General features: G+C 46.5%; 3 protein-coding genes across 5 annotated transcripts; 1 reads left to right on the forward strand and 2 right to left on the reverse strand.

The window, feature by feature from the left end:
• Window positions 1-280: 280 nt before the first annotated feature.
• On the reverse strand, window positions 281-1,279 carry FAM229A (family with sequence similarity 229 member A). Of its 2 annotated transcripts, none has more exons than XM_016150464.2 (3): window positions 995-1,279; window positions 767-913; window positions 281-546 (listed from the first exon to the last, which is right to left on the reverse strand). In XM_016150464.2, the coding sequence occupies exons 1-3, from the start codon at window positions 1,246-1,248 to the stop codon at window positions 444-446; spliced, it is 504 nt and encodes a 167-aa protein (XP_016005950.1). In that variant the 5' UTR covers window positions 1,249-1,279; the 3' UTR covers window positions 281-443. The 2 variants fall into 2 exon arrangements, with proteins under 2 accessions (XP_016005950.1, XP_036087337.1); XM_036231444.1 differs by having other exon boundaries at window positions 471-686.
• A 455-nt stretch (window positions 1,280-1,734) lies between these two features.
• TSSK3 (testis specific serine kinase 3) lies at window positions 1,735-3,287 on the forward strand. The gene is made up of 2 exons (XM_016150465.2): window positions 1,735-1,879; window positions 2,571-3,287. Exons 1-2 carry the CDS (start codon window positions 1,735-1,737, stop codon window positions 3,233-3,235), a joined length of 810 nt encoding a protein of 269 aa, XP_016005951.1. The 3' UTR covers window positions 3,236-3,287.
• A 550-nt stretch (window positions 3,288-3,837) lies between these two features.
• On the reverse strand, window positions 3,838-24,671 carry BSDC1 (BSD domain containing 1). 2 transcript variants are annotated; one of them, XM_016150461.2, is made up of 11 exons: window positions 24,634-24,671; window positions 24,308-24,368; window positions 19,388-19,504; window positions 17,195-17,362; window positions 15,757-15,811; window positions 14,030-14,145; window positions 13,297-13,365; window positions 13,043-13,121; window positions 11,676-12,155; window positions 6,830-6,933; window positions 3,838-5,378 (listed from the first exon to the last, which is right to left on the reverse strand). In XM_016150461.2, the coding sequence occupies exons 1-11, from the start codon at window positions 24,642-24,644 to the stop codon at window positions 5,346-5,348; spliced, it is 1,293 nt and encodes a 430-aa protein (XP_016005947.2). In that variant the 5' UTR covers window positions 24,645-24,671; the 3' UTR covers window positions 3,838-5,345. The 2 variants fall into 2 exon arrangements, with proteins under 2 accessions (XP_016005947.2, XP_016005948.2); XM_016150462.2 differs by lacking the exon at window positions 24,634-24,671 and adding an exon at window positions 24,498-24,617.
• Between the last annotated feature and the right edge of the window lie 1,437 nt (window positions 24,672-26,108).

Below are 26,108 nucleotides of genomic sequence, written 5' to 3' on the forward strand. Positions count from 1 at the left end.
GTCCAGAAAGATATGCGATTTCTACAGGAGAACTAAGGAGAGGGGGGTGGGTGGGTGGGGAATGATGAAGGCAGGGCTCTGGAGGAGCAGTCTCAGAAGGTGTCATGACCAGCAAGAAATAGGGGAAAGGGATTGGCGCCTGGCCAGAAGAAATCGGACCAGGAAGGGCTGGCCCTGGGGCTGGATCCAAGTGAGCAGGCAGAAGGGAAAGTACTATAGGATGGGGCGGAGCATCGGAGGGCCCGATCCGACGGGACAGACACACACGGCCAGGCCGGAGTGGAAAGAACAGTTTATGCTGTGCTTTATTAAAATGTGCATCATTCTTTTATTTTAAAATGTGCATCATTGTCTCGTGCTCGGCGCGCGCGACCTCAGCGTGGTGGCCCGCAGCGGGCCTCGCCCCCGCCCGGCTCCCGCGGAGCGGCCGTGCGCAGGCGCACTCAGGTGGCGCGGGCCCGGGGGCTCCCGCCCATGGCCAGGTAGACGTCGATGGGCACGTGCAGCAGCGTCAGGCAGTGGCAGCCGGGGCAGCGTCGAAGCGGCCTGGAGAAAGTGGCGCGACAGGGGGCTCTGAGGAGGGCGCCGGCCCATCCTGTTGGGGATGCATGCGGGGAATGCACCGGGAGTCCTCAAGGTTCGGGCATGGAAGTGGGGCCGTTACCTGGGGCAGGGTAGGGGGCGGTCTGAGATGGAAAGTGGTACGGGGAGCAGGCTGGGAGCTCTCCGGGACACAGGAGAGGCCGTGAGGAGGGCGCTGGCTCACCTGACTGGGTTGTGCTCGGTAGCTACCGGCTCCGGGCTGTCCTGGGACTCAGGGGCGGCAGCAAGGCCAGGGGAGTCTCCGGCCTCAATGGGGAATCTCCGACCCTGCGGGGGCTCCTGAGCACTCATGTCCAGGCCCCAGGGCACTCTGCGTAGGGATGGGCAGTCAGGCAGCTCCTGGCCCGCCGGGTGCCCACTCCCCGCACCCGCCCCCTGGGTCGATGCTCACTTGCCGGAGGCCAAGGCCGGTCCCAGGCTGGAAGCAGCTGCCCGAGCCCAGGCCACGGGAGGGTGCTCCGGTCCAGGCGGGGCCGGGCAGGTGTCTGCGGCGCGCGGGCCCGGGCATCGAGGGAGAGGGGTGCATTGTGACCAGAGTCTCGGTGCGCTGACCTCACAGAACCCGTTCGTCTTGCCAGGGAACTCCCCTACGCCGCTCCAGCACTTAGCGCAGCTATAAGCGGGGAGCTGGAGAGCTCTCGCCATGGCACCTTAAGACCAGTGGCGCAGACCCCCACCTGCTGATGGGGGCACAGGTGACAGCGACAACCAGGCGGTGTCCATGGAAAGGAAGCTGGCATCCTGGACAGCGCCAACACCCGGAGTGCTCCCCCCACCCCAGGCGGGGCCGCAAACCTCTGCCTGGCGTGGGGGCGTGGGTGCGGCAGTGACTTAACTAGTGCTGGTTTTGGTGGTGGTGCTGGTGAGGACAGGTAGGGGTACCCATTTTGGACAAGGGTCACACAACATTTACATCACAATTGGGCCAGAGTTTTAAAATGTCTGGCCCTCTCACTCTCCACCACCTGTGGCTGCTGTGTCCAGACGGAGAATGTTCTAGCGCTGGGGGCCGCTGCGGATGAAGTCCTTGGGGGGAAAAGGACCAGGCCAAGGGCAATGGTGGAGTAGAGCTGCCTCACAGAGGCAGCATGAGCTGAGAGGGTGATAGGAAGGAAGGAGGCGCTAGACAGCATGGAGGACTTTCTGCTCTCCAATGGGTACCAGCTGGGCAAGACCATTGGGGAAGGGACCTACTCAAAAGTCAAAGAAGCATTTTCCAAAAAACACCAAAGAAAGGTGGCAATTAAAATTATAGACAAGATGGGAGGGCCAGAAGGTGAGCTGGGTCCCCTATGGAGGAGGGGTGGGCTGGCTAAGGTGGGTGGGCATTTCCTTTGGTCAGAAGGATCATTCCCTCCTCCCCTTGAGTCTAGAACCAAGGAAAGCAAGAGACTGTGGCTCTGGAGTAGATCAGTGGAGGAACAGAGGGATGCTGGGATTCCAGAAATACCATATTCTCCAAAATCCAAGATTAAAAAAGTGCCAGGTGGTGAGGGGTCCTCAGAGGCAGAACCCGCGTCTGCCATGGGAACAGATTGTCGGAGAGGCCATGGCCAGGGCTACCAGAGGACAGGAGCTAGTGTGGAGACAGGAAGGTAGAAATGGGAAAAAGACTGGACTTATGGAAAGAACTGTGGGTCAGGAGGCAGGGGTGAGAGGAACGGGCTTACCAAGCTGTGGGAAAATTAGGCCTCATAACTGAGATTTGATGGTTTTGTCTAAAACTCCCACAGAGACTTAGATATCTGTGATCTCACAGGCTACTCACAACAGTTCCTGAGGTTGGCAGGGAGTACTTTCTTTGAATAAGACATTAACTACAAAAATAATAGAACCAAGATACTAGACCCAGACATGGTAGGCCTGCAGGTAGGTGGGCAGGCAGATGCTGGAAGGCAGGAGACAATGGGGAGGAATTAGGCCTTTCTGGACTTGATACTCCATCTCTTTTTCCCTTGTCTCCTCAGAGTTTATCCAGAGATTCCTGCCTCGGGAGCTCCAAATTGTCCGTACCCTGGACCACAAGAACATCATCCAGGTGTATGAGATGCTGGAGTCTGCTGACGGGAAAATCTACCTGGTGATGGAGCTGGCTGAGGGAGGGGATGTCTTTGACTGCGTGCTGAATGGGGGACCACTGCCTGAGAGCCAGGCCAAGGCCCTCTTCCGTCAGATGGTTGAGGCCATCCGCTACTGCCATAGTTGCGGTGTGGCCCACCGGGATCTCAAGTGTGAGAACGCCTTGTTGCAGGGCTTCAACCTGAAACTGACTGACTTTGGCTTTGCCAAGGTGTTGCCCAAGTCACGCCGGGAGCTGAGCCAGACCTTCTGTGGCAGCACAGCCTATGCCGCCCCCGAGGTGCTACAGGGTATTCCCCACGACAGCAAGAAGGGTGACGTCTGGAGCATGGGTGTCGTCCTCTACGTGATGCTCTGTGCCAGCCTACCTTTTGATGACACAGACATCCCCAAGATGCTGTGGCAGCAGCAGAAGGGGGTGTCCTTACCCACTCATCTGGGTATCTCAGCCGAATGCCAGGACTTGCTCAAGCAGCTCCTGGAACCAGACATGATCCTCCGGCCTTCAATTGAAGAAGTTAGTTGGCATCCATGGCTAGCAAGCACTTCATAAGAGCAATGGCAAGTCCTCCCCAATAAAGCAGGGGGAGAAAGCAAACCCAAAACCCGCTTCTAAAATGGTTATATATATTTTACACTTTAAGTTTACTTATCTTAAAATTTACCTACACCCTCCCAAGCCTTACTTCTCTTTCCCTTTAAAGATCTTCATGGAACCAGAGGGCCTCATTAGACTTCCCTTTTATTACGGCTGATGAGTGATTTTCATACAGGTGTTTAAAGTTAATTAAAATAGACCCCAAATTTATACATACAGGGGGAGGAGAGGAGAACAATGAGCGAGAGCAACTGGAGCCACTGTTGTTGCAACTTCCTTTCCAAATAAAAGCAGAAGCGTTGGGAATGCAGAATCAGCCTCTTGACTCCTTGTCTTGGTGAGAGGCCTGTTGGGGGCCCTGTCCATTCCTCATCCCAAAGGCCAAGCTGAGTATGGGACGAGGGCAGGGATTTCCTTGACTATCTCCCATCCCTTCCCATCCCTTCCCATCCCCCACACTCCAGGCAGGAAGCCACTCTGCACATTGAGTGCATGCTGCCTTGACTCCAGGGCAGCTGCCACGGGGGGCAAGAACAGACCCCCAGACACCTTCCAGCTTCTGCTTAATCTCTTTAATGCTGTTAATGGCAAGTCTGGAAAAGGTTCAGGACAAAGTTCTTTTTTCTTTCTTTTTTAATTACAAAACTAACAGCTGTTAGAATCTTTTTTTTTTTTTCCCTTTTTTCTTTTTTCTTTTCCTGGCTACAAAATACTCTGGGGAGATGCATTATAATTTAAAATATATAATATTGCACAAACAACCAAAAGATTAATTAAACTAAAGAAATAATTACAAAGAGAAAAGCCCCATCACATCAAAAAGATTCAGCATTCTTTCCATCCCACCCCCTCATTGAAGGTTTGAAGTGGAAGTGACCACCACTCTCTTGGCATCCCTGACCACGATCCCATTAAATCATTGGTAAATACACCAGACTATGTACAAGAATCACCAGAGCAGCATCGTGAAGCACCAGGGTCTCCAGGGATTCCTGCAACCCCTCATTCCCCCAAGAGAGGTGCAGCTTTACCAGAGTGGAGGGTGAGAGCCACAGACTGGGTCTGTCTTCAGGAAGAAGGGCTTTGCAGAAGCCTGATAAGAGTCACAGGAAGTTAACCCCAGCATATCCCTTCAAGAAGAAGGGCTGAGGTGGAGATATTGGGCTTACCAGAGTTGTAAGTACTAGGCTTTGATCACTGCTCCGTACCACTGGGAGCTGGCTGTGTCCCAAACTCCAGGGTGGTCGAGATGGGTAGCTGGCTGGAAGGTACCCTGCCAGGCAATGCACAGAAGGGCCTGAAGCGGCCCCTCCCTTCTTGGGGAGAGCAAGAAAAGCAAGAGCAGAGTCTTGCAGGTGGCACAACTGGGCTAAGGACTTGGGTGCATCTGACATGAAGAAGCCCTGGGAAAGTCACTGGGGACATACCAGCCTGGACTGGATGAAAGGAGGTGGGAACTCAGGGTTTGGTCTCTGGATTCTGGAACCTTCAAGGAACCTTTCCAGGAATGGAAAATGCCTGGGAAGGGGAGATTTGCCAAGAGAGGCAAATTTCCCAGAATCAAATCTCTCTTACCCACTGGGCTAGGAACCAAACTGCCATCCCTGTCTAGCCAAGGGCAGGTGGCATAGCCTTCCCTGCCTGCTCATGGGTGGACAGTGTGTTGACTTGGCTTCCTCCAAGACACTGGTGGGTTTAGCTTCTGTCTACACAGGCAGAAGGGTGGAACTATCCCTTGGGACTCCCCAGCAAGAGTCCCCAGGAATAGTGGGTATTTAGCAAAGAAATGTAGGCTCTTCTGGTGAGGGGTATATTTCCTCCCCCTTAGGTCATCCTATGGTTGGCACGAGTCAGAGTTCTTGGTTTGGATTCTGTGAGCCCCTTCCCAGATGTGAGCAGAAGCCCCAAGGGCCAGCAAGGAGTAACCCAGAATCTGGGTCCAGAGCTCTGATTGACAGAGGCCATTTGGGGAACATTCTTGGTCAGTGTCTTCCAGGGCTGGGCTGAGACGAGCGAGGGAAGTGGGAGGTGCAGTGGGAGGGGGAGCTGCTTGCCCTGGCTCCCCTCATTCCCAGTCCTCCCACTCTACATCTTCCAGCTGCAAAAAGGGAGGGAATAATGGAGAGCACAAACATACATTTACTGCTCTGAGTCAAGCCCAGACCCACGCTCCCCTTGCTGCCTCCATTTCCAGATAGCCGTCCCCCAAACCCCACCATCTCCTTGGGCCATACCCTGCCCCCATATGAGAGTATACCACTAGTCCTGAGGAACATGTCTGGGGAGCAGAGCTGCCCTCTGCCTAAGGAGTGACTTTGCTGCTTGGACTATTCTAGACCCAAAGGAAATGCTTCCACCAACCAACACTGGACTCTATCTACAAGGAGATGTCCTTTAAGGAACCAAGTCAGTCAGTCCCTTAAGGAAAACTCATCTCCTGCTGAGCACAGAAGAACATGGCTCTGAGAGGCAGAGAACTTAACAGTGGTACTCTAGTTAGAAGTTAGCATGGCCCTGGATTACAGATGCTCACAGGGACTTCACTAGGGACTCCAGCACCCTAGTCCCCAGCTGAAGACTCCTTAGGCAACCTTCCCATGACCTGCTGTCAGCTGATCCCTGGAATGCCAGGTTATGGAATGACTCTGCTCAGGTATACTGTATGTCAGGTTTTAAAAGAGGGTTGCAAATACATAAAAGCCCCCGTGGCATGACAGGGCACCACTGGCCTTCTCTGCCTTGGGTATAGTGAGGTCACAGGTCTAATATGCCTTTGCATAGGTCACTGCTTCCCCTCAGGCTTCAGTTTCCTCATATGAAAAACGAGGCCCTTACTGTGCCTCTTTAATAGGTTTGTGAGCTACATGATAGAAGAAATTATGTGGTTCTTGTGTGACAGTGGAAGTAACACTGACTTGAACCAGATGTCTGGGCTGTAGCCTCACTCCTCTTACTTAGCTGTGAGAGCTTTTTTCCCAGCCTTTCATTCAAAATGATCCATTCTCTGTTTTGAGGTAGTAACTTATAACTGGACTGGGTCTTGTGCGCTGGTACAGTAACACGTACTAGTGCTCCCATGTCCCATGAGCTATACCTAATGTGTACATGCACTGTCTATCACAGCTTATATGTTAATAATGATCTATTCCACATTTTAGATGAGAAAACAGAAGCTCGAGTTAAATGATTAGCTCTAGATCACACTGTCTTTTGTTTTTAAAGTTAGGAAACTGCTCAGGTCCCACCAGGGGACCATGAGTCAGAAGATCTAGGGCAGGGTTTGGTGTATATTTTAGAAGTTCCTTAGGTGATTCTGACAGAGCTAGTGTCAAGAACTCTCCCATCCATTTAACCTGAACTGAGGCAAAACAGAACCTACTGATGACAACTACTCAGGGTCTGAGTGGAGGTCCCAGCTTTCTTTCCCATAGCCTGCCACTTCAGATAGGCATAGGGATCAACCCTGAGGGGACAGTTGGGCTTCGTGGGGAGAGTCCTCAGACCATGGGATTGCTGGGCTTGCTTCTGTAGCCAACCACGTCTACTTACCTCCCCGGAGGCATCCACTTTGGAAAGTGCCATCTGCACTTCTTCTTCAGTCATGTCCAAGTCAAAGTCCTTTTCCCAGTCCTCGCTGATGTCTGTGCTTGAGCCTGGAACCATGATCCACAGTATAAAAGGCAGGAAGGGGTATTTGAAGAGGTTGTAGCTGGGGCTGATAGCACTCTTTAAAAGGGCCTGACAGACACACACCAACTTTGCATTCTGCTGTCACTGTAGAATCCTAGATTCAAAATTTAGCCCAAAGGATGTTACTGTAGTGCTGCTATAGTGATAAAAACTTAAAACCTGAAAGTCCACTGATAGGGAATTTAAAAGTAATGTAAAACATTTATATACATGACAAATAATATTAAACCATTAAATGAGAAAAGCACTTTTCTCAGAAATCCTCCAGAAGAAATTAACAATGAATTTCTTCCTCTTTATTCACTCCATTCTACCTACATTGATCTTGCTACTCCTGAAACACACCAGGCACATTCCCACTTTAGGTTCTTTGCATAGGCAAAGATATCTGTGGATATCTCTTCTTCAAGATATCCACAGGCCAACTTTCTTGCTTCCTTCATACCCTGCTCAAATCTCACCATCTAAATGTGGCTTACCCTAACTGGCCTTTTAAATTGCAACCCATCCCCCTTACTCTACTCTAGTTTTTTTTTATTCCTACTGTTTTATCACTTTCTAGCCTATTATATCATCAGATTTAATAATTTAGTGTCTAAGAACAGAGGAGCTAGAATGAAAGCTCCCTAAGGGCAGATGGGATTTTTAATTTTTTAATATATTCCAAATGACCAGAACACATAGCTTGTACTGAGAAAATATTCATGGACCCTTTCTCTAAATCAGGATTTCACAAACTATGGCCCATGGACCAAATCCACCCTACCACCTGTTTTTGGAAATAAAATTTTGGCACACAGCTATGGCCATTTGTGTACGTATTATCTATGGCTGCTTTCAGGCTACAATAGCAGAGCTGAGTATTTGGGACAGACTGTATTTTCCCCCCAAAGTCTAAAATATGTGTGATCTGACTTTATAAAGTTTACTCATCCCTGCTCTAGGTGATTCTGATGCCTGCTGAAGTTTGACAACCACTGCTCTAAACATTTATATTTGGGTATGACTTCTTATAGGCAATATTTAAAAATGTAAATGTGAAACTTATTACTAATAAGAACACTACAAAAATAGTTCCTAGAAAGTATATGTAGTATAATTCCATTTAAAAAATATGTTCATAGATGCATGCATACGGACAGAAATGATGAGCAAAATACCCAGAAAAATACTAACAATAGTTATCAGTAGGTGATGAGGACTTGGAGTATTTTCTTTTTTTCAAAAATGAACACATTTCTTTGTAATTTTTTTTTTTTGAAGCACCCTTAAAACAAGTAGGCCCTGATCCCACAATGGCATGACCTGTAAACATCTTATTTCTTGTCCAGCTTGCTCCTCACCAGGTGCCTAGGCTTTGAGCCCCCTTAAGCCCTGGCCCCACATTCCTCATAAGGAATATGCCACTGGTCTCTCTTCCTAGCCACCTAACTAGCCACAAGTGGTGTAATAAGAGCATGGTCTCTGGAGCCAAATAGACCTGGGTGGAATCCCTACCTTCACCTACTGTGTAGTCTTGGGCAAGTTAGTCTGAGGTTTGATTTATTTAATAAAATAAGGATAGAACCACTTCTTTGCAAAGAAACATTGGAAGAGCTTATTAGAATAGACTCTGCCTCCACATCTCCCTCATTCGGATTTGGCAGGTCTAGGTGGTAGCCCAGAATTCTGCATTATGAACAGGTACGTGGATGATTCTGTATGGACCAGGGCCTGCAGTGTGAGATACAACAGTGTTAAGATTAGAGTTTCAATGTAAAGTGCCAATATACACACAGAGGATATTTAACAAATGGACCTATTAAAGGCCTTGTTTCAGAATTAAGTAATGTTGCACATGGTCCTACAGATAGTCAGGGGCAGATCTGCAACCAAGACCCAGTTATTCTGACTCCTTATCTAAGTATCCCTGCGTATGCAGGACACTCTGGTAGCATGCACCTGGATGTCAGTGCAGGCTTCCTGTGGGATAGAAGCCAGACTCCTGGCTGATTCCTCACTTTAGAGCTGTGGCCATGCCTATGACAGCTTTCCCTAAGTTCAGGTTGTCCTCTGAGGTTAGGGATTTGAAATTCTCTTCTTTAGCTTAAAAGTTAGGGAAGACCCTTCCAGGGATAGAAAACAGAGTATCAGCTACAATTTTTGGAGTATTTCACATCCACACTCTAGGATGGGTATTCACAGTCCCAATTTACAGATGAGTAAATGAAAGGCTTTGATGGAGATGTGAACTGGCCCTCTGCCACCTGCTCCCTCCCACCATCCCGTCCTGTCGTAAGAGTAGGAAGATCTCCCTTACACTGTGCACATGGCAGAAAACTGATCAATGTAACAATAATTTTAGACTTCATGATGGAGTTTTACTGTTTTTTGATTACTAACCTCAGGTGGGAAGCAGCTCTGCAATGATAGGATATACCCTGGGTCCTTGGGAACCCCTGTGGCTAGGCCACCCAAAGAGATTCTGCTGTACCCAGAGACCAAGCCTCCCTCACATCATCGTAGGACGTAGACATAAGAGGGAAAGGAATCACTCTTTCCCTCCATTCTTCCTTTTAAGATTTACTCCCTCTACTCTGTTCCCACTGTCCTACCCTAGCCCAAGACCCTGGCTTCCCTGCACTAAGTGACTAAAACGATCTTTGGTGGGTCTCCTACATCAAATTCATAGCCTCTCCTTTCACAAATCCCCAAGTATGTCAGAGACAGTATAGCAGAACAATTAAGAGGTTAATCTGCATCTTCTCCATAATCTAATTTTGTCCAATCTCCTCCACCCACCATTCTTTCTTTTTCTGATCATGCTCTCTAGTAGCCCAATTCCAAATGGAACCCAAAATTTTTAACCCTTCAACCATTTCACTGTTATTACTTCCTTTATTCAGCTCATATTCCATAAGCCATCATTCTGATCACTTCTTGCATATACTTGGGCTCTCTTCATTTCCTCCACTGATTTTACCTGGCTAAACTTGAACTCTGGTTATATCCAACTCTCTATCTGCTCTGTGCCAGCAACTAATGTGGCTGGACAAAAGTACAACATTGCTGACTGGTGTCTCTTAAAATTCATGGCCACAACACCTCAAATGTGCATTTAGTACCACCCACTCCACCTCAATACCTATGGGGTCCATCATCTACTCCTGTATTCTCCTAAAGGGCTATTTCACACTTTTCTAAATACTTATTGCATAGGTGATTGGTCTGTTTCCTCCCAGTAAAAAAACAGGGAAAACTGCACAGATCTCACAGGGATTTTGTGAAGACTGAGTGATTATGCATATCAAGTATAACTCAGCAGAACTCTACAGACAGATAGAAAGTGTTCAGAGAATGACACCTCTTATCATCATTATTTCTCCAAGGCAGGGCTCTGCTCAAATTTCTTCTCTGACTGAGGACCTGTCATGGAAAAATTACCTCCAATTTACAGAGGAGTAAATGGAGGCTTAGAAATCAGTAACTTTTCTAAGTTACATGCCTTATGAGCAAAATTGGAATCTGAACCCAGAACTGTTGGAACGCCAGAGCCTGAGCCCTTAGCCTTGACATGTAAGGCTCTTAGTACAGGCAGGGCACATAACATAAGCAGCATGCCCTGCTATGTAGTGGTACCAAGTCGAATCCTCTAAATTCAGCTTAAGATTTTAAGTTCTTAAGTTCTTTCTGAGTCAACCCATCTACCCTTCTTGTTTCTCCCTCTCATAGGGGACAATATAGAAAAGTGGGCTTGGTCGCCACCCCTTAAATGTGCCCCATGCTCTCTGCTATCAGGATTTTGTAGACCCCTCAGCCTGGACTACTCCCCCGCACCTGCCCCAAACTCTCCAGCTCTCCTGTATAACACCCGACTCCTCGGTGAAACACATGCTGATGCCCAGAGGTTCCTTCTTCTTCTGAACTTCTCCAGTACCAAGTCTGTCCCATACTGCTCCATGCTTCATCATAAAGACTGTAGCTTTTGCCCCTCCCTCCTCAGTGTCTCATAAAGAGTAGGTAGGAGCTTAAGGGATGACCTCACTAAATCAGAGTTAGAAGGAAAGCACTGTGTTGGAAACTAGAAACCCTGCAGTTTCTATCAGCGAGCAGGGTAGGGTTTGGTAGGGGCTAAATGACTATCCTGACTGAGGTCACCCAGGAGAGAAGACCCTTGGCGTCAATCAATATCAGAGGAATTCCCACCCCAGGATAAGGATGAATTGTCTAAAGGAAAGAAATTGGTACAATATGGTAGGTAGTTAAGGGCATGGGCTTCAAGCCAGACAGACTGAGTCTGAATGTGGCCTTTCCACTACCAGCCATGTGAATTGACAAGTTACTTAACATTTCTGAGCTTCACTTTTTTTGTTCATCTGTAAAATAAGGAGAGTAATACTGACCTCACTGGGTTGTGAGATGTGAGAAATTAAATGCAATATTACAATCTTAGTATAGGCTCTGAGATAAATCTTACTTTGTTGACTCTAAGACTTCAACAATTTTAAGTTGCATCCTTATTTCTGAGAATCAGTGCATCTTAGAATTGATGAAATATGGTAATAAATACACAATATATAGTAGCTGTCATCATTATCAGTATCACAAATGAAAGATTCTGCTCCTAGAATCCTCACAAGGGACAAAGAGACAAGCCTACCTTGTGAGATGTCAACTCTCATCTGCCCTACCCCACGTACTTTCTTGGGCTTTGGCCTTGACTTACCTTTCTTTCCATTGTTGGAAGGTGTAGACTTCCCACTGTCTGAGTTCAGCTCAAACACCCGTAAGTCTGTGAGCACCTCATCCCTGAGACTCTCTACTCTGGCTGGAGGCCTGGGCTCTGAGCCACTGGTACGGCTGGCAGGGGTGTGGGGCTTGGACTGCACTGGGGGCGGGGGTCCAGTCTCGCCCACATCCACAGCCAGGCCCTGATCCTCTAAAGATGCCTCTAGAAGCTTTTGAGACAGGTCCTTGGGCAGCACTGGCTCCTCAGATGTGGTGGCAGGCTTGGCAATCTGTGTCACGAGGGAGATGCTCTCGCTGCTCTCTGACGGGGTCACCTCTGTTGGAGGCTCAACTGGGGTCACAAGATTCTCTTCACAGGGGGTCTGGGGGCCAGGTCCTCCTTCAAAAGATGCAGAAGTTTTGACCACAGGAAACTTTGCCTCTTTTGCAGATGTGGGTGAAATGCCGACAAGCTCCTCTGTCAAGAGAGAAAGATAAGGAAAGAGGACAATGTGCCCTGGTCAGCCCCAAGACAACCTTGGAGCTTTCTGAAGACAGACCTCAGGTTCCTGCCAAAGTTTGCTCCGATCAAGACTAAAGGGCACGTTTCCTCACTCCTCTCCACTGCAGATACTCCATTGGCCAAAGTCTCTCCTACCCGTGAGGCCTAGCACATGTCTGGTGACTTCTAGAAACATAGCCCAAGATGGCATTATAGATTAGAAAGCCAAGATTTGTAAATCAGTCAGTTTTGGGTTCAGGTCAGGCTCTACTACATCCTAGGTGTATGATCTCGTAAAAGAGAAATAATGGAGTTGCAGTAATGACCCCACATGTAAAGCTCTTAGTACAGGTTGGGCATATCATATAAGCACTTAACGAATATGTTAATATTATATTGTGCAGATGGCTCCAACACACTGTCCTAAGCTGAGTTACCAAGTACAGGATACTCAGCTCCTGTCCTAATCCAGCGGTCCCCAAGTCTAGATGGGCCTTAACATTATCAGGGGAGTTTGTTAAAAATACAAATTTGGCCACATCCTCAAAGAGTCTTAGAAAGAAGGGAAGGGAATCTAGAATTTAAATAAGCATCACAGGTGACTCTGAAGCAGCTAGTACCTGGCTGCCAGGATAATCTGCTAAAACCGACACAAGGGCTTTCTGTACCTAAACCTGAGATTCCATCAGCCTTGCTAAACGTCTCTTGTTAGCTCAGCCTATCCTCAGTGTGCACAGGCTGTACTCATTTCCTACTCTTCCCTGGGGTGCCATGTCACTCCAGGCTTCAGAAAGAATGGTTCAGACAGTTCTCCAAAGGCAGGACCTGCTGCTACCTGTCCATCTCCTCTTAATACCTCTTACCTTCTTCCTCTTCCCATCCAGGCTCTTCAGAGATGCTTTGTTCTGCCCGCTGCTTCAGGGCATCCCTCCGGGCCTGCTCCTGAATATAGGGAAGGAGATGGCCAGGAGAAGTCAGGGCACCCTCTTCCCAGATCCTGGTAAGTCAGGAGACCCCAGAACTCTTGGTACCCGGTATTACCCTTCTTCCCTCAACAAAATCTAGCCCACTTCACCCATAGCCAAGTAAAGTACCTCCTTGGGTTAGGTGAACATACCTGTTCCAGTTGATGAACTTTATAGAAATACCGATGCCAAAATTCTGAATGTGAAACAGCTGCTGGCACCTGGACAGAGGGAACAGATAAGACTCTTGGAGTGGTTGTGTGAGATCGGCATCCCCAGCCCTATCAGCCAGCTCCCAGCCACTCTGGATTTCAGACACAGACATGACTGAGCAGTGATAATCAGCACTACCTCACTCCTGCTACCTTCCTGGCCCAGTGTGGCCAGGAAGGAGAAAGAAAACTTCCATCAGGCTTTGCTGGCCCTTCCATTTTTCATCACGACTGCCAGAAACCTGGCAAACCAGTTTCCCCCATGCAAATTCTTGGCTCAGGTCCTGGCTGGTTTGGCTCTACAGCAGTAGTCCCCAACCATTTTGACACCAGAGACAAGTGCTCCTATGAAGCTAATGCCTGATGATCTGAGGTGGAGCTGAGGCGGTGATGGTAGTGTTGGGGAGTAGCTGCAAATACAGATGAAGCTTCACTTGCTCTCCCATTGTTCACCTCCTGCTGTGTAGCCTGGTTCCTAATAGGCCATGGATTGGTACTGGCCCATAGCTCCAGGGGTTGGGGACCCCAGCTCTACAGGGTCTTCCGCTACCACTATAGGATCTCCCACTACTGTCTAGGCCAGATGACTCCAAAATGACTCTGGATATGTCCCTCCCACCTCCCGACACCTCAGGCTGGGAGCTGGCTGAAGTCCTGCCGGCTGGGCCCTCACCATCTTGGTGTAGAGGGCCCGGATGGAGGGGCTGCCTACAAGGAGTTCTGAGATCTCCCCTTTCTTCTCTTCCAAGCGGAACTGGGAAAGCCAGGCATCAAACAATTCCGGGGGCCCTGTAAAGGGACAGACACTGATGGTCAGTTCCCTGAGTCTGGGCCTACAGAAAACACACCTAACCTTGAACATGGACAATGGGGAAAGCTTATGGCTTTTTCAAAGCCATTCGGCCCAAAGTGGTGGGCAGGGTAAAGGGGTAGGTGGACCTCACTGACACCAGGGTGCAGCATCTCAGTGATCTCCAGAATGGGTTACAGACTCCATTCTCTCCCATGCCTGCTCACGTTTTAGCCCACAGCGCTTGGTCCTCTCTGAAACAGCTGTTCCCAGGTCAAAAGTGACCCATGTTGGCAGATCCAATGGCTACTTCTCTGTCCTCCCTTATGAGACCAACCCAGTTTCTGGCCCCGGGAGCCATTGCTTTCCTCTTGAAGCCTTCTTCTCTCCTGGCTTCTTACTCTTTGGTGATTTTTTTTCTCATTTCGTTATTTCCATCTGAGTCTTCCATGGGGACCCTCCTAGATGCCTCCCTATCTAGTCATTCTGGATTCCACTTCCTCAGTGTCTCTTATATGCACACCTTCCTCTTCATTTCTCTTGCCACTTCCTAGGTTCTGCCCTTACCTTTGACATGAGGATTCCTACCAAGCCTCCTAACTGGTCTTCCCATATCTGTCTCTCCCTCTATTTCATCCTCGGCAACAATGCTCAGGGCTCGTTTATAAAATATAAGATCTGATCGTCTCAGGCCTCAAAACCCTTCAATGGTTCTCTACAGGAGAGCTTTTTAAGCCCATCTTTAGGGTACAAAGATGGGCTTTAAGGGGTCAAAGAATTCCTATTTTGCATATAAAATTCTGTGGAGAGAGGTTTGTCATTTTCAACAGATTTCTAAAGGCGTTTGTGACTAAAAAAAGGTTAAAAAGCACTACCTCGAGCATTTTAGGACAAAATTCAAATTGCTTAGTCTGGCACCCAAAGTATTCCAATCTGGCTCCCACTGCAGCTCTGCCTTCATTTCCTCACATGCACCCTTTAATCCAGCCTTCCCAAATGTCTAGGTATTCCATTCTTTCTGGACCTTCAACTATCCTGTGGCCGTGCTTGAATACCCATCCTCCACTTTAAAAAGTAAAATTAGTTTACTGCTAATTCATCCTTAAAACCTCAATTCAAATGTCACATCCTAGGTTCCCAGGCCGGGTTGGGTGCCATCCCTCTGGGCTCCCACTGCCCCCATCTTTCTGTGGAAGCAGTCACTCCGTCTCTACTATCTTTGCTTTATTCCTGTTTCTCTCTCCCAACAGCAGGTTCCTAGAGGTCTGAACCAGGGTTTGACTCATTTCTGATCTCCAGTTCCCAGTCTGGAGCTTGCTGTATAGCAGCAGAGGTTTAGCAGAGGCAGGGCAACAGAGCTGTAAGGGAGCCTGAGGTGAAGATGAGGGAGAGGAGCAAAACCTCTGCAGACAGGGATGAAGACAGCCTAGGTTCAGGGAGGAAAAATGGACCATCAACCCATCCTACCAGATGTAAGGTACACACTACCCCCACTGCGGTCCCTCTATACTGGGGGTGGCACTGCTACCAGAGACAAACAGGGAACGCAGCCTTGACCCCCCTTGGTCTCCCTGCCCTGCAAGCCTACCCCCTCACCGCTACCCCCTCACCATCTGGTTCATTGCAGTAGGTTGCTGGGTCTGACTGCAGGCTATAGAGGCGAGCCTATAAGAAACAGAGAACATAAATTCTGCAGTGCTGGGCAAAGAAAGCACCCCCTCCCTGCCAGAATACCCAATCAACCACAGTCTAGCTTCTCCCCTTCTGGCTACCATACCCACAGGGTCAATTAAAACTGTAGCTAGGGAGTGAAGTGCTGGGCCAGGAGTCCAAAACTGAGGCTCCCAGAAAAATGGTCTTTCACCTAGTATTCTACCCAGTACTCCACCCCTGGGAACTAAGAAAATATAGTATGAACAGCCTCCAAAATTATATGCATAAAATGCTTTTGAATTATGTGAAATTTGAAAAATGCTAGTACAAATATATTAATAAAGTCCAAATTCATGAGCAAGTTTTGAAATAATGTAACTTCCCCAAATTAAAACCATTCATCAAGACTCTTAATTTCACAGCCAATCTTCCATATAAACTGTAAGCTGTGTTTTCATCAGGGCCACAGAAATGGCAAACTTCAGCTGGTCAACAGAAAACCCTATCTTCCTTCCTCAGTATTACATGAAGCATGGGCTGGCTGGCTGCATCAGAACTTCAACAAGTGGTTTTTGTGATTCGTTGTTATAATTTAAAATCCTGTAATTTAAAACTTTTCACAATTCCACTCAAACATTCACTAAGTGGTGACGTTAATTCTAGTGCTAAAAAACGTGCTTGAAAAATCAGTACATTTAGAATGGAACGTCAATGTGGTAAAATGCTATCAAGAAAGCCAAACTGCTATGACACCACACTGTGAATGTAGGAGAAAACCTTCCATGAAATCTAAGAATTAATGATGAGAAAATAAAATGTGGTAAAAATATACTACTATTGTCTATTTAAGTGCTTTGAAGACATCCTCCGCCATCCCATATATTTATTCCTACTGGAAATTAGTCCTAAATAACCTAAATGTGGAAAAGATTATGCCTGTAAAGGTGATCCCTCAAGCATTTATTATGATTGAAATCTGAAAGGAATCCAAATGTGCAACACTAGGGAAATAACTGAATAAATTACACTACAGTCATTTGTAAAAATTTAAAGATATTAGAAAAGATGGTGACTGGGAAAAGTGCTAAATTTAATGTTAATTTTTTAAAAGCAGGTTACAAAATTGCATGTTATTATAAAATGCCTTTTTTGTTAAAAATAAAAAAAAACAGACTATCTTTATCCATGTTTGTAAACAAAAAGAAATGGAAGGCTATATAACGAGAAATCAGTTTTCTCTGAGTGATGGAATTATGGGTTTAGAAATAATCTTCTTGCTTATTGGTATTCTTTAATTTATTTTTTAGTGTGAACATGTATTGCTTTTGTGATTACTGGTGGGAAGCTAGAGCTCAGCACTATTAGGCACTAGCAGGGGAGGCCGCTTGTGAATACCTTGGTGCCATCATAGGGCTCGGCTGTGCCAGAGGGTGTGCCCATCAGGGTGATGACATCGCAGTCAATGGTTTTGTCTGGTGAGGGAGCAAAGGTGTCGGAAATCACACCTAGAAAGTCAGATAATCCCTTCTTCATTTTCTCCGTTGCCCCTGAGGAGCCTTCAGTCTGCAAAGAGAAGCCAGCAGAGGAAGCAAGTGGCCCAGGAACAGGCTACAATCTGGGATATGGGGTATGGAGGGGTGAAGGATCAGGAGCAAAAGTGTACCGTATATGTGGGGACCAGGGAAGTGCTCATGACCTTTCACTCCATCTCTGGGGCTGGAGAAGGAGAAGCAGCCAGGCTTTCCATCCCTCAGATAGGGGGTAGGGGTTGGGAACAGAGCTAGGGTTAGGCCTGTACAGGCCAGAGAAGAGCTCTTTGATTGGCTGTTTCATCAAAATTTCAAAGCCATCCAGGCTGATCAAAAATTGACAGAAGAGGAGCTATGCCATGGACATTCAGTGGGGAAGAGAACTCCTGGGTAGAGTGACAGAACAGGTATGAGCTATGGAGTTAAACTTGAATTTGAATCCCAGCTCTACCACTTGTTGGTTAGAAGACCTAACTCCTCCCCGAGTCTCCACTTCCTTATCTGTACAATGTAGATAAATATACTTCCTTCAGAGGGCTACTGTAAAGATTAAAAGAGATAAGGCATGTACAATGCCTGGTACAGAGCAAACATTTAATAAATAATAGTACTGTAATATCGCAATTTCATCATCTTGCTCAGGAAGTAAAACATATTTGCCTGAAGGTTGGGAGAATAAGGGTAGAATGAGAACAGATAGTTTTCCCTAAAGACAAGCCTAGAACCAGCTGCAAGCTATCGTCTGCATGTCACTGAAGGGGTAGGTGGGCCACCAACCTTGAGACACGCTGGTTAGAATGCCAAAGAGCAAGCAGGGATGGGATGCTGAAAGACAGAGCCAGGTTCTAAAAACTTCATGGAAAACTATGTCTGTATTCCTGATTAGGCTGTCCAGGCATTTTAAACCTAGAACCTATTCAATTTGGCACATGTTGGCACAGGTATACAATCATATTTGTTAAAGGAAAAAAAGAATAAATAAATTAAAGAAACAAGTGATGTCCCTGCTACTGGCTAGACTTAACATAGTTGAGCAGGATTACTACTTGTCATTTATGTTCATCAGTAGCTAGCAGGCAGCAGTATTTTACAACATTCAACAAAAAATTTGGCTAAAAAAACTCCAAAACATGTTTTTCATAACATGGCCTCTAGAGATAAGGCAATTGGTTCAGATGGTGATTGAATGAGGAAACTGCAATCTGTTTCAATACTAAAGGAAAAACTGTAATATAAAACCAGTAATATTGTACTTCATCGGAAACTTGAGACTTGAAGGAATATCCTTATACAGTTTTCACTTTCACACTAACTTCAGAGTCTAACTCCTACTTCACAAGAGGATTCCACTGCATACCTCTGATTAATAAAAACAGGGCCAGTAAGAACATAAGTTGGTACAACCTTTCTGGAGGATAGCTTTGCAATGTTTATTAAAAGGCCTAAAACTGCACTCATTCTGTGATCTCTTTCAATATTTTATTATAAAGAAAATGTTAAGGGCAAAGATTTAGCAATTGGAATGTTTACTGTAGCTCTGTGTACAACACTGGAAAAAACAAACAGGAAACTAGGAACTGGTTAAACCCATATAACAGAATACCATATCATTTGTGATGCTGCAAGAATGAGGTCTCCAATGATTACGACAAAAAGTGGTTATAAAATATGGTATTCAATTGATTCCAATTTAAAAAAAGAAAGTGTCCATAAGAGATATACTCCCTAAATATTAATAGTAGTTATTTCTGGGAGATGGGAATATAGGTGTCTCAAGGCCTTTCTTTCGCTTTTACTTATATTTTGTTAACTGTCTACAATGAATGACTTTGATGATAGAAAAACCTTTGTTAAGATAATACAAAAGTGGGAAAGCTTATTATTACTTAAAATATATAGCTTGTTTGCTTGACACACATAATTCTTTCAAAATGGATGCCTATAGGGAAAAATAAAATCATGTAAAAAAAATGTTATAAAGGTTGAGAGCCCCTACCAGGCACACAGGTCAGGTCAGGCTGTTAAGGACAGTCACTTGGAGGATGTAAGTTGTACTTACAGCCAGCTTCTCCTTGACCACACTGGCCGTGGCTGCAATAGTGCAAGCCGTGTCATGCTGCACCACCTGGGTGAACTCTGTCAGGTCTCGCTTCATGAATTCCAAGGCTTCAGAGGACTACGGAAAACAGAGAGGAATGACAGAGCCAGCTCGCTCTACTTCCCTTTGTTCTTGTTCCCTGTGTTTCTTTGGTACCAGAAAGACATATGGAAAACTCAAGTGATATGGAAAACCTGGGCTCAAAAACATTGTTTACTTGTCTCAATTCCAAGACCTGATATCTGACAACAGACAGCACAGAGGAACTTCCTGCTGCTCTGAAACAGGAACTGAGTATCAGCCCAGACCCTTACAAGCTATATAGCCATAAGTAACTCTCACCTAGTCCTCAGCTGTCTCTTCTAACATAAGGGAAGTGGGCTGGATCAGTGGTTCTCAAGAACAGACTGGGTAAGAAGGCACATATAACTTGAAAACAAAACAGAATTTGCTGCATTGTTTTGATATGCCTTAAGACAATGCATTTGTGACAAATAACATGAAGAAAAGGTGTGATTTTTTTTTTTTTTTATCAAAGGAAAGTGTTTCTACTTTATTTGTTACCAGGAGATTCAGCTGAAATGAGGCAATATGTAAAATTATCTGAATGGTTTACTAAACATGTTGCATTAATAAAAGATTAGAAAGTTTTTATGAGTAATTTTTGACAATTTAATACCAGTAAAAAGATGTGCGTGTTTGTGATTTTTTACATGCAACAATGGGGGTGTTAGATAAATGCTGGATTGGATTCTCTCAGGCACTTTCTTGATCCCACCATTCCAGGGTTCTATTCACCCACACAGCAACTTTGACTAGAACTGATACTTGCTTCTGTAAGACCAATCTGTTTCTTACCCTGCATTCAGACCCAGCTTGAGACAGCAGACTCTCAGCTCTTGTCTAAGTCTTGCCCTGCCTTGCTTCATTCTCACCTACTCAGGGATGCCTTCCTGGACTACCTCCGTGCTCACCCCTGCAAGCCCTCTTATTTTACATGGGTATAATCACACGCATTTTTTTTTTTTTTAGCATGTTTTTGAGTATTCTGGTAGGTTTTTTTCCTTGGGGAAGGGCCTGCTTAGTTTTCATCAGCCTGGGAAGTCTCTGAGTGGGGCAGTCTCATCTATCGGCCAGAGGCGTCCTCATCATGCTTCCTCATCAGACTTGGGCCTCCTCGGGTCATTTATTAATTCTCTCTCTCCATTCAAAATGCCACCATCTTAGTCTAGGCTGACTTGCTCTTTCATCCGGATTTCTCCCAGGTTGCATCAGATCTCTCTCCTATATTCTCCTCCAGATACCAATGGGAGCTTTGTAAGTCAGAGCAGACCACGTTGCCCCTGCTTTACATTCTTCAGTGGTTAAACTATCTACAAGCAAGTATAAAATCTTTACCTTCACTTACAAGGCCCATATAACTTTGCCAATGGCAGACTCTCATCCCCTACCACTGTGCCTCTCAATGGGCACCGGCTGCTCTTCCTCAAGTTTCTCAAATGTTCTAACATTTTCTGGACCTTAGGGTGTGCGAATACATTATTCTCTCTCCTTGACACATAGTTCTAACTATTCAAAGGAAAGTGAACAAACCTGGTGAGCGAACCCTCTTACCTGGCCAACACCTGTTTCTTCCTTCAGATCTACACTTAAATGTCACTTTCCTGGAGAAGTTTCCCTGATGGTACCTCACACTAGGTGGGCACTCCCCTGCTTCATGTTCTAAGGGTACCTGCACATTCTCTTCTTTAATATTTCTCATACTTTAGACTTATGATTACTTGTTCAACAGGTACCCTCCTGCATAAACTGTGAACTCTGTGAGCATGGAGCCCATGTTTTTATTCATTGATGTTTCCCCACTGTCTGATACAGAGTCTGACATGGGTAGGTGCTCAAAAAATGTTTGCTTGTTAAATTTACATGTATCAGGGCAATTTAAATTATATAACCAATTGCACCATTATTTGATGAACGGTTGTCTCCCTAACTAGACTGTGAGTGTGGAGGGGACAAATCTGAAAAGGGTGCTTGCCCTCAAGAAGGTTAGTCTACTGGGAAAAATGCTCACATAAAAGTGCTGACATACAAGAACAGACCAGTGACCGGTGTATTATAGGGAACTGGAAAGACTTGTTGAAGGGAAGCATGGGCTATGCTCTAAAGGGTAAGCAGGAGTCAGCCCAGGGAGCCTGGGCATGATGGAGCATGGGGTTTACTGAAGCCTATAAAGCAGAAATTGTGAGGGATAAAGCTGGGGAGGTTGCCGACGTAGACTATGGAGTACCTGGTCAAGCCCTGTGGGTGATGGGGAGCTACTGAAGATTTGAAAGAGGTGAGATATGATGAGATCTGCATTTTTAATTAGGTCATTCCAGTGACTGGTATGGAGGATAGGTCCAAGGGTGACAAGATCAGAAGAGGGAAGAAGGCTAGTCAGGAAGCTGTTGCAATAGTCCAAGAAAGAAAATGGAAGAAAATGAATAAGAACAGTGCTGGTATAGATGAAGAGAATGAGACTGGTTCAAAACATATTGGGCAAAAAAGGTGGATTTAGTGACTAACTGCATATACTGACCAAGGACAAGACAGAGTCAAAGAAGAGCTACTGGCTGCAAAACTAGGTAACTAGGGTAGATGCAGTGCTGCCAACTGACAAAGAAAATGCTAAAGGGGAAGCATGTTTACAAAGAAGATGATGACAATGATTTTGGTCATGCAGAATCTGCAGTGACTTTGGGATATCTGAACAGCTGTCTAGCAAGAGTTATTCTCAAACACTCAAGCTCAGAGAAAAGAATTGAGTCACCCTAACATGAAAAGGAGTTTGTAAACAGAGAAGTGGACTAAGGACAAGGATCCTGAAACATACCTTTAAGGGGCAGGTGGAGGAAAAAAAACTCATGAAAACAATAAGGAAAGGAAATCCTGCAGAACTAAGAGAGAATCATGTCACAAAAGGCAAAGGAGTAGAGTTTCAAGAAAGAGGGAATGATCACTAGTGTCAAATGCAGCTGAAGGGTGCAGGAAGATAAGGGCTGAAAACCATCCACCGGATTTGGCAAGTGGAAGGTAAAGCTGAGTGTGTATAAAGATAAGTTTATATGTAGTGGCTTCCTGGGTGGGGAGAGAGTTAAGAGGTATCATGCTGTTTACCTGAAATTTTAAAAAGCAGGAGCTGAGATGGTCTCTCTGAAGTAAAAAATGAAGTGGTTGAATAGGAAACTTGAAAGAAGAGTTAGGTTTCAGGAAAGTTTCTAGATGCAAGGGAGGAGAAGCCAATAAGAGACTGAAAAAATTGCTGGGGAGTGCTCAGGCCCAGAAGAGTTTGGAAAATCTGTGGTGGGGCCAAGGAGCAATGTGACTGTCTCTACCACTGTCTGTGGGCAAGTGTGTGTGCATATACACGCACGCGCGCGCGCAGACAGACACACACACACACACACACAAATAGGTGAAAGTAAGAAGAGGAAAGCAGGTTATAGCACTATCCCAGAGCTGTACCTCTGGGACAATGTACGCTATGGGTGCAAGAGAACTGAGGGTGCTGGCAACTGAATGGTCCAGATGGAGCCAGGATAGGAAGGGAAGTAAGTAAGACCAGGAAAGCACTGAAAGACCAAGAAAAAAAAGGAAAAAGGACTGGTGGTGGTATTTAAGAGGTTTTCACATCATTCTCAGTATTTATAAAAATAGCCAACACTTATATAGTAATTACTGTGTGCTAGGTATTACTCTTAGGGCTTCACATATATTACTATTTAATCCTCACAACAATCCTATCAAGTATGTATTAGTATTCTCATTTTACAGATGAGGAACTAAGGCCTAGAGAGATTAGATAACTTACTCAGGTTCATGAGTAAGTAGCTAAGACAGGGAAATTAACTTTCCTCTTTATGAATGGAGAATTGTTAAAGGTAGAAGCCTCACTCACCCCTCTTGTTTTCAAAGAGAGTGCCCTAAGAACAAAGATGGAAAGCTAATCAACCACCTATTTTTTCATGAATTATGGTAAGACCAACCTTGAGGGAAACATACATGAGACCCTCACACAATTGCTAAATAAATGTCAGACTCTTAGTTGATCGACAGAAGGCAAGCTATTTGGGAGTCTCTTCTATTAACCTCAGTGTAAAATTCTCTATCTTGGTTCTCATCAAAACACAAACAGCTCAAGGCATTCTCAGATTTGCTGGGCTGTAGCTGAAAGGAATATATAGATGCTAGGGGAGGATGAAAATGCTCCTAGATCAGAAGGCTGATACGAAGCCAGACGCCCCTTGGTGTCTGCCCTGAAAGACTCATCCCAATTGCTTGAGGTAAATAGTAATTAACTTCTTCCAGAATTCATTTGAGTTGGTTTTGACAAACTAGCAAGGAATGAAACAGAAACACACGATGGCATCGTTCATTGGCAGAGCCAAGCTTCACTCATCCCACAGGTATTGCTGTCTCTCCACTAGACTATGAGTTTTGTGAGGCCCAGGATTGCAGCTGTTTAGCTAACATGGGTATCTTCAGGAAAGTACTGGCTGTGGCGTATACGCTAATATTTAAATGACTGTGGCTAAAATCCTTTTTCTTCAAGGCCTACAACAGATGTTCTCTCTTCCACGAAGTTGTGAATTTCCCAAGCTGGAATAAATTGCTCCGTCCTATGGATTCCTACGAAAGGGTCGCTCCAGCCTTTAAAACAATCTGGTCTGGGGCGGGGAAGATGTTCTGTCCTCCAGCAGACCAAAACAGTCTAAAATTAAGGTCCAAGTCGGCCTCATACCTGAGGCCCGGCACCAATACCGGTCGTGCGGGGCCGCTCGGACCAGGTTGCAATGAGGCGACGCGCGGCCCCGCTGGAGGAAGGGAGCCAGCTCAGCTTACCTTTTCTTTGACTGCCTGGTAGCTCTGCTGCAGCCAGCTCCGCCACCATCCCACGTCCTCCCTGTGGAAGACAGACACATCTAGCGGCCCCGCAGTGCGACTCTTGCCCGCGCAATGGTTGGGTCTCAATTTCCCCCTTGGATGTGGCCCGCAAGTTGAGGTTTTGCAGACTGCTTTCCCAATTCCTCACACTGTGACTCCACGCCGCCTTTTCAGCTCCGTCCACTGCCGCGCTGGCCTCCTGTTCCCCACCCGGACCCTGGCCCAGCAACCCAACCCCGGGAGAATTCAGGCCCCAACGCCCGAGAGCTGGATGACAGGCTCACCCTTCCGCCATCTTGCCCGCATGACATCACCACTATTTACTGACCTTTGACTTCCGACACGGCACCGCCTCCCCAAGCACCGCCCCGGAATGCTCAGCCCAATCCTCGTGCGGACACTGCCCTCAGACCAATCTGCGCCCCGGGTCGTCGTTTGGCTCCGCCTCTTTGAGCTTGGTCCAGTCGCTGCCCGGAGTTCGCCCTTACACTCCGCCCCTAAGTGCTTAGTCCAATCCTCACTCAGTTTCCTCGTAAGGCCCACCCCCAAGCGTTAGCCCTTCTCTCAACCAGCTTCGAATCTTTCTCCATACCAGTCAACGTCAGCTACGGTGGCCGCTATGGCCCACGGTTAGCTCTCTGGCTGAGTGGCGGAAAACTGGGAGTAGAAGAAAGGGGGAGAGTCCAGCGGGAGCGAACCCGGCAGAAACTCATACATTTTGATCTCTGAGCTCAGGGCTACGACCGTCCCCCCCCCGCCCCAGTTTATGAAACCAGCCGCGTAGCAGCTGTATGGGGTCTCTTCGGGCTACTTCTACAAGCGCAGACTCTGGGCCAGAGTTCGGAGGTGTATGGAGAAAAATTCGGAGATGACTTAGATCCAGCCTCCGGAGGGGCTCTCGGGATATCGGGGAGACACATATTCAGTTACGTCTACTCTTGGCAGCCCAATTCAAAACAACTCGAGTCGGATGTGGTCAGGAGAAATACGGAGACAGCCTGGAGGAAGGACACTGAGGAGTGTGTGAGGAGTGGTTGGGGGTGAGGGGAGAAGGAGGAGAAGAGGGAGAGGAGAGGGAATATGAACGAGGTTAGAGAAGACCATGCACTCGCACTAGATTCCATCTCCTTGTCTGTTTCAGGGTGTAGCTTTATAATTCTCTCCCCGCCACCCATTTCCTTTCCCTCTTTACAGGATTATTCGTGTCATCATACATACTGTTATTTCTCCCATCACAAAAGTAAGCAAGCAAACAAAAACCAGCTCCTTGACCCTACACCATTTCCTTACTCCCCTTCACAGCAAAACTCCCGAAAGACTTTCCTATACTCACTGCCTCCAATTCCCCTCTCCTCGCATTCTCTCTCGAACGCACGTCAGTCAGGTTTTTGCCTCCCCACAATCCTTTGAAATAATTTGTTAGGATGCCAAGATCAATGACCAATTTTCAAATCTTACTTGAAAAACACAGCATCTTATTTAACACAGCTAATCACTTTTCTTCTCTTTCAAACATTTTCTTCACCTGGCTTCCAGGATACCATGTTCTGACTTTCCTTCTATCTCACTAGCATCTCCCAGTGTTCTTTGCTGTTTTCTTATCGACCTTTGTTGCTGGAACGTGCCAGAGCTCAGTCCTTGGCCCTCCTTTTCGATGTCTATAATCATTCCTCAGATGATCTCATCAAGTCTCATGATTTTAAATGTCATCTATATATTCACTGGAGACTCTCAAATTTTCTCACCAGGCTACACGTCT

The sequence above is a fragment of the Rousettus aegyptiacus genome, unplaced genomic scaffold, assembly GCF_014176215.1.
Source record: "Rousettus aegyptiacus isolate mRouAeg1 unplaced genomic scaffold, mRouAeg1.p scaffold_m13_p_1, whole genome shotgun sequence".
In the NCBI taxonomy this organism is placed as follows: Eukaryota; Metazoa; Chordata; class Mammalia; order Chiroptera; family Pteropodidae; genus Rousettus; species Rousettus aegyptiacus.

What these genes read in the sequence shown, in the direction of transcription:
- TSSK3 (XM_016150465.2), top strand. Translation starts at nt 1,735, where the DNA reads ATGGAGGACTTTCTGCTCTCCAATGGGTACCAGCTGGGCAAGACCATT. An exon ending in CAAGATGGGAGGGCCAGAAG is followed by an intron (nt 1,880 to 2,570) that starts GTGAGCTGGGTC and finishes TTGTCTCCTCAG; the next exon opens with AGTTTATCCAGAGATTCCTG.
- FAM229A (XM_036231444.1), bottom strand. Translation starts at nt 1,248, where the DNA reads ATGGCGAGAGCTCTCCAGCTCCCCGCTTATAGCTGCGCTAAGTGCTGG. An exon ending in CCGGCCTTGGCCTCCGGCAA is followed by an intron (nt 914 to 994) that starts GTGAGCATCGAC and finishes ATCCCTACGCAG; the next exon opens with AGTGCCCTGGGGCCTGGACA. An exon ending in ACCGAGCACAACCCAGTCAG is followed by an intron (nt 687 to 766) that starts GTGAGCCAGCGC and finishes TTTCCATCTCAG; the next exon opens with ACCGCCCCCTACCCTGCCCC.
- BSDC1 (XM_016150461.2), bottom strand. An exon ending in AGCCCTATGATGGCACCAAG is followed by an intron (nt 15,812 to 17,194) that starts GTATTCACAAGC and finishes TGTTTCTTATAG; the next exon opens with GCTCGCCTCTATAGCCTGCA. An exon ending in AAGTTCATCAACTGGAACAG is followed by an intron (nt 13,122 to 13,296) that starts GTATGTTCACCT and finishes CCCTATATTCAG; the next exon opens with GAGCAGGCCCGGAGGGATGC.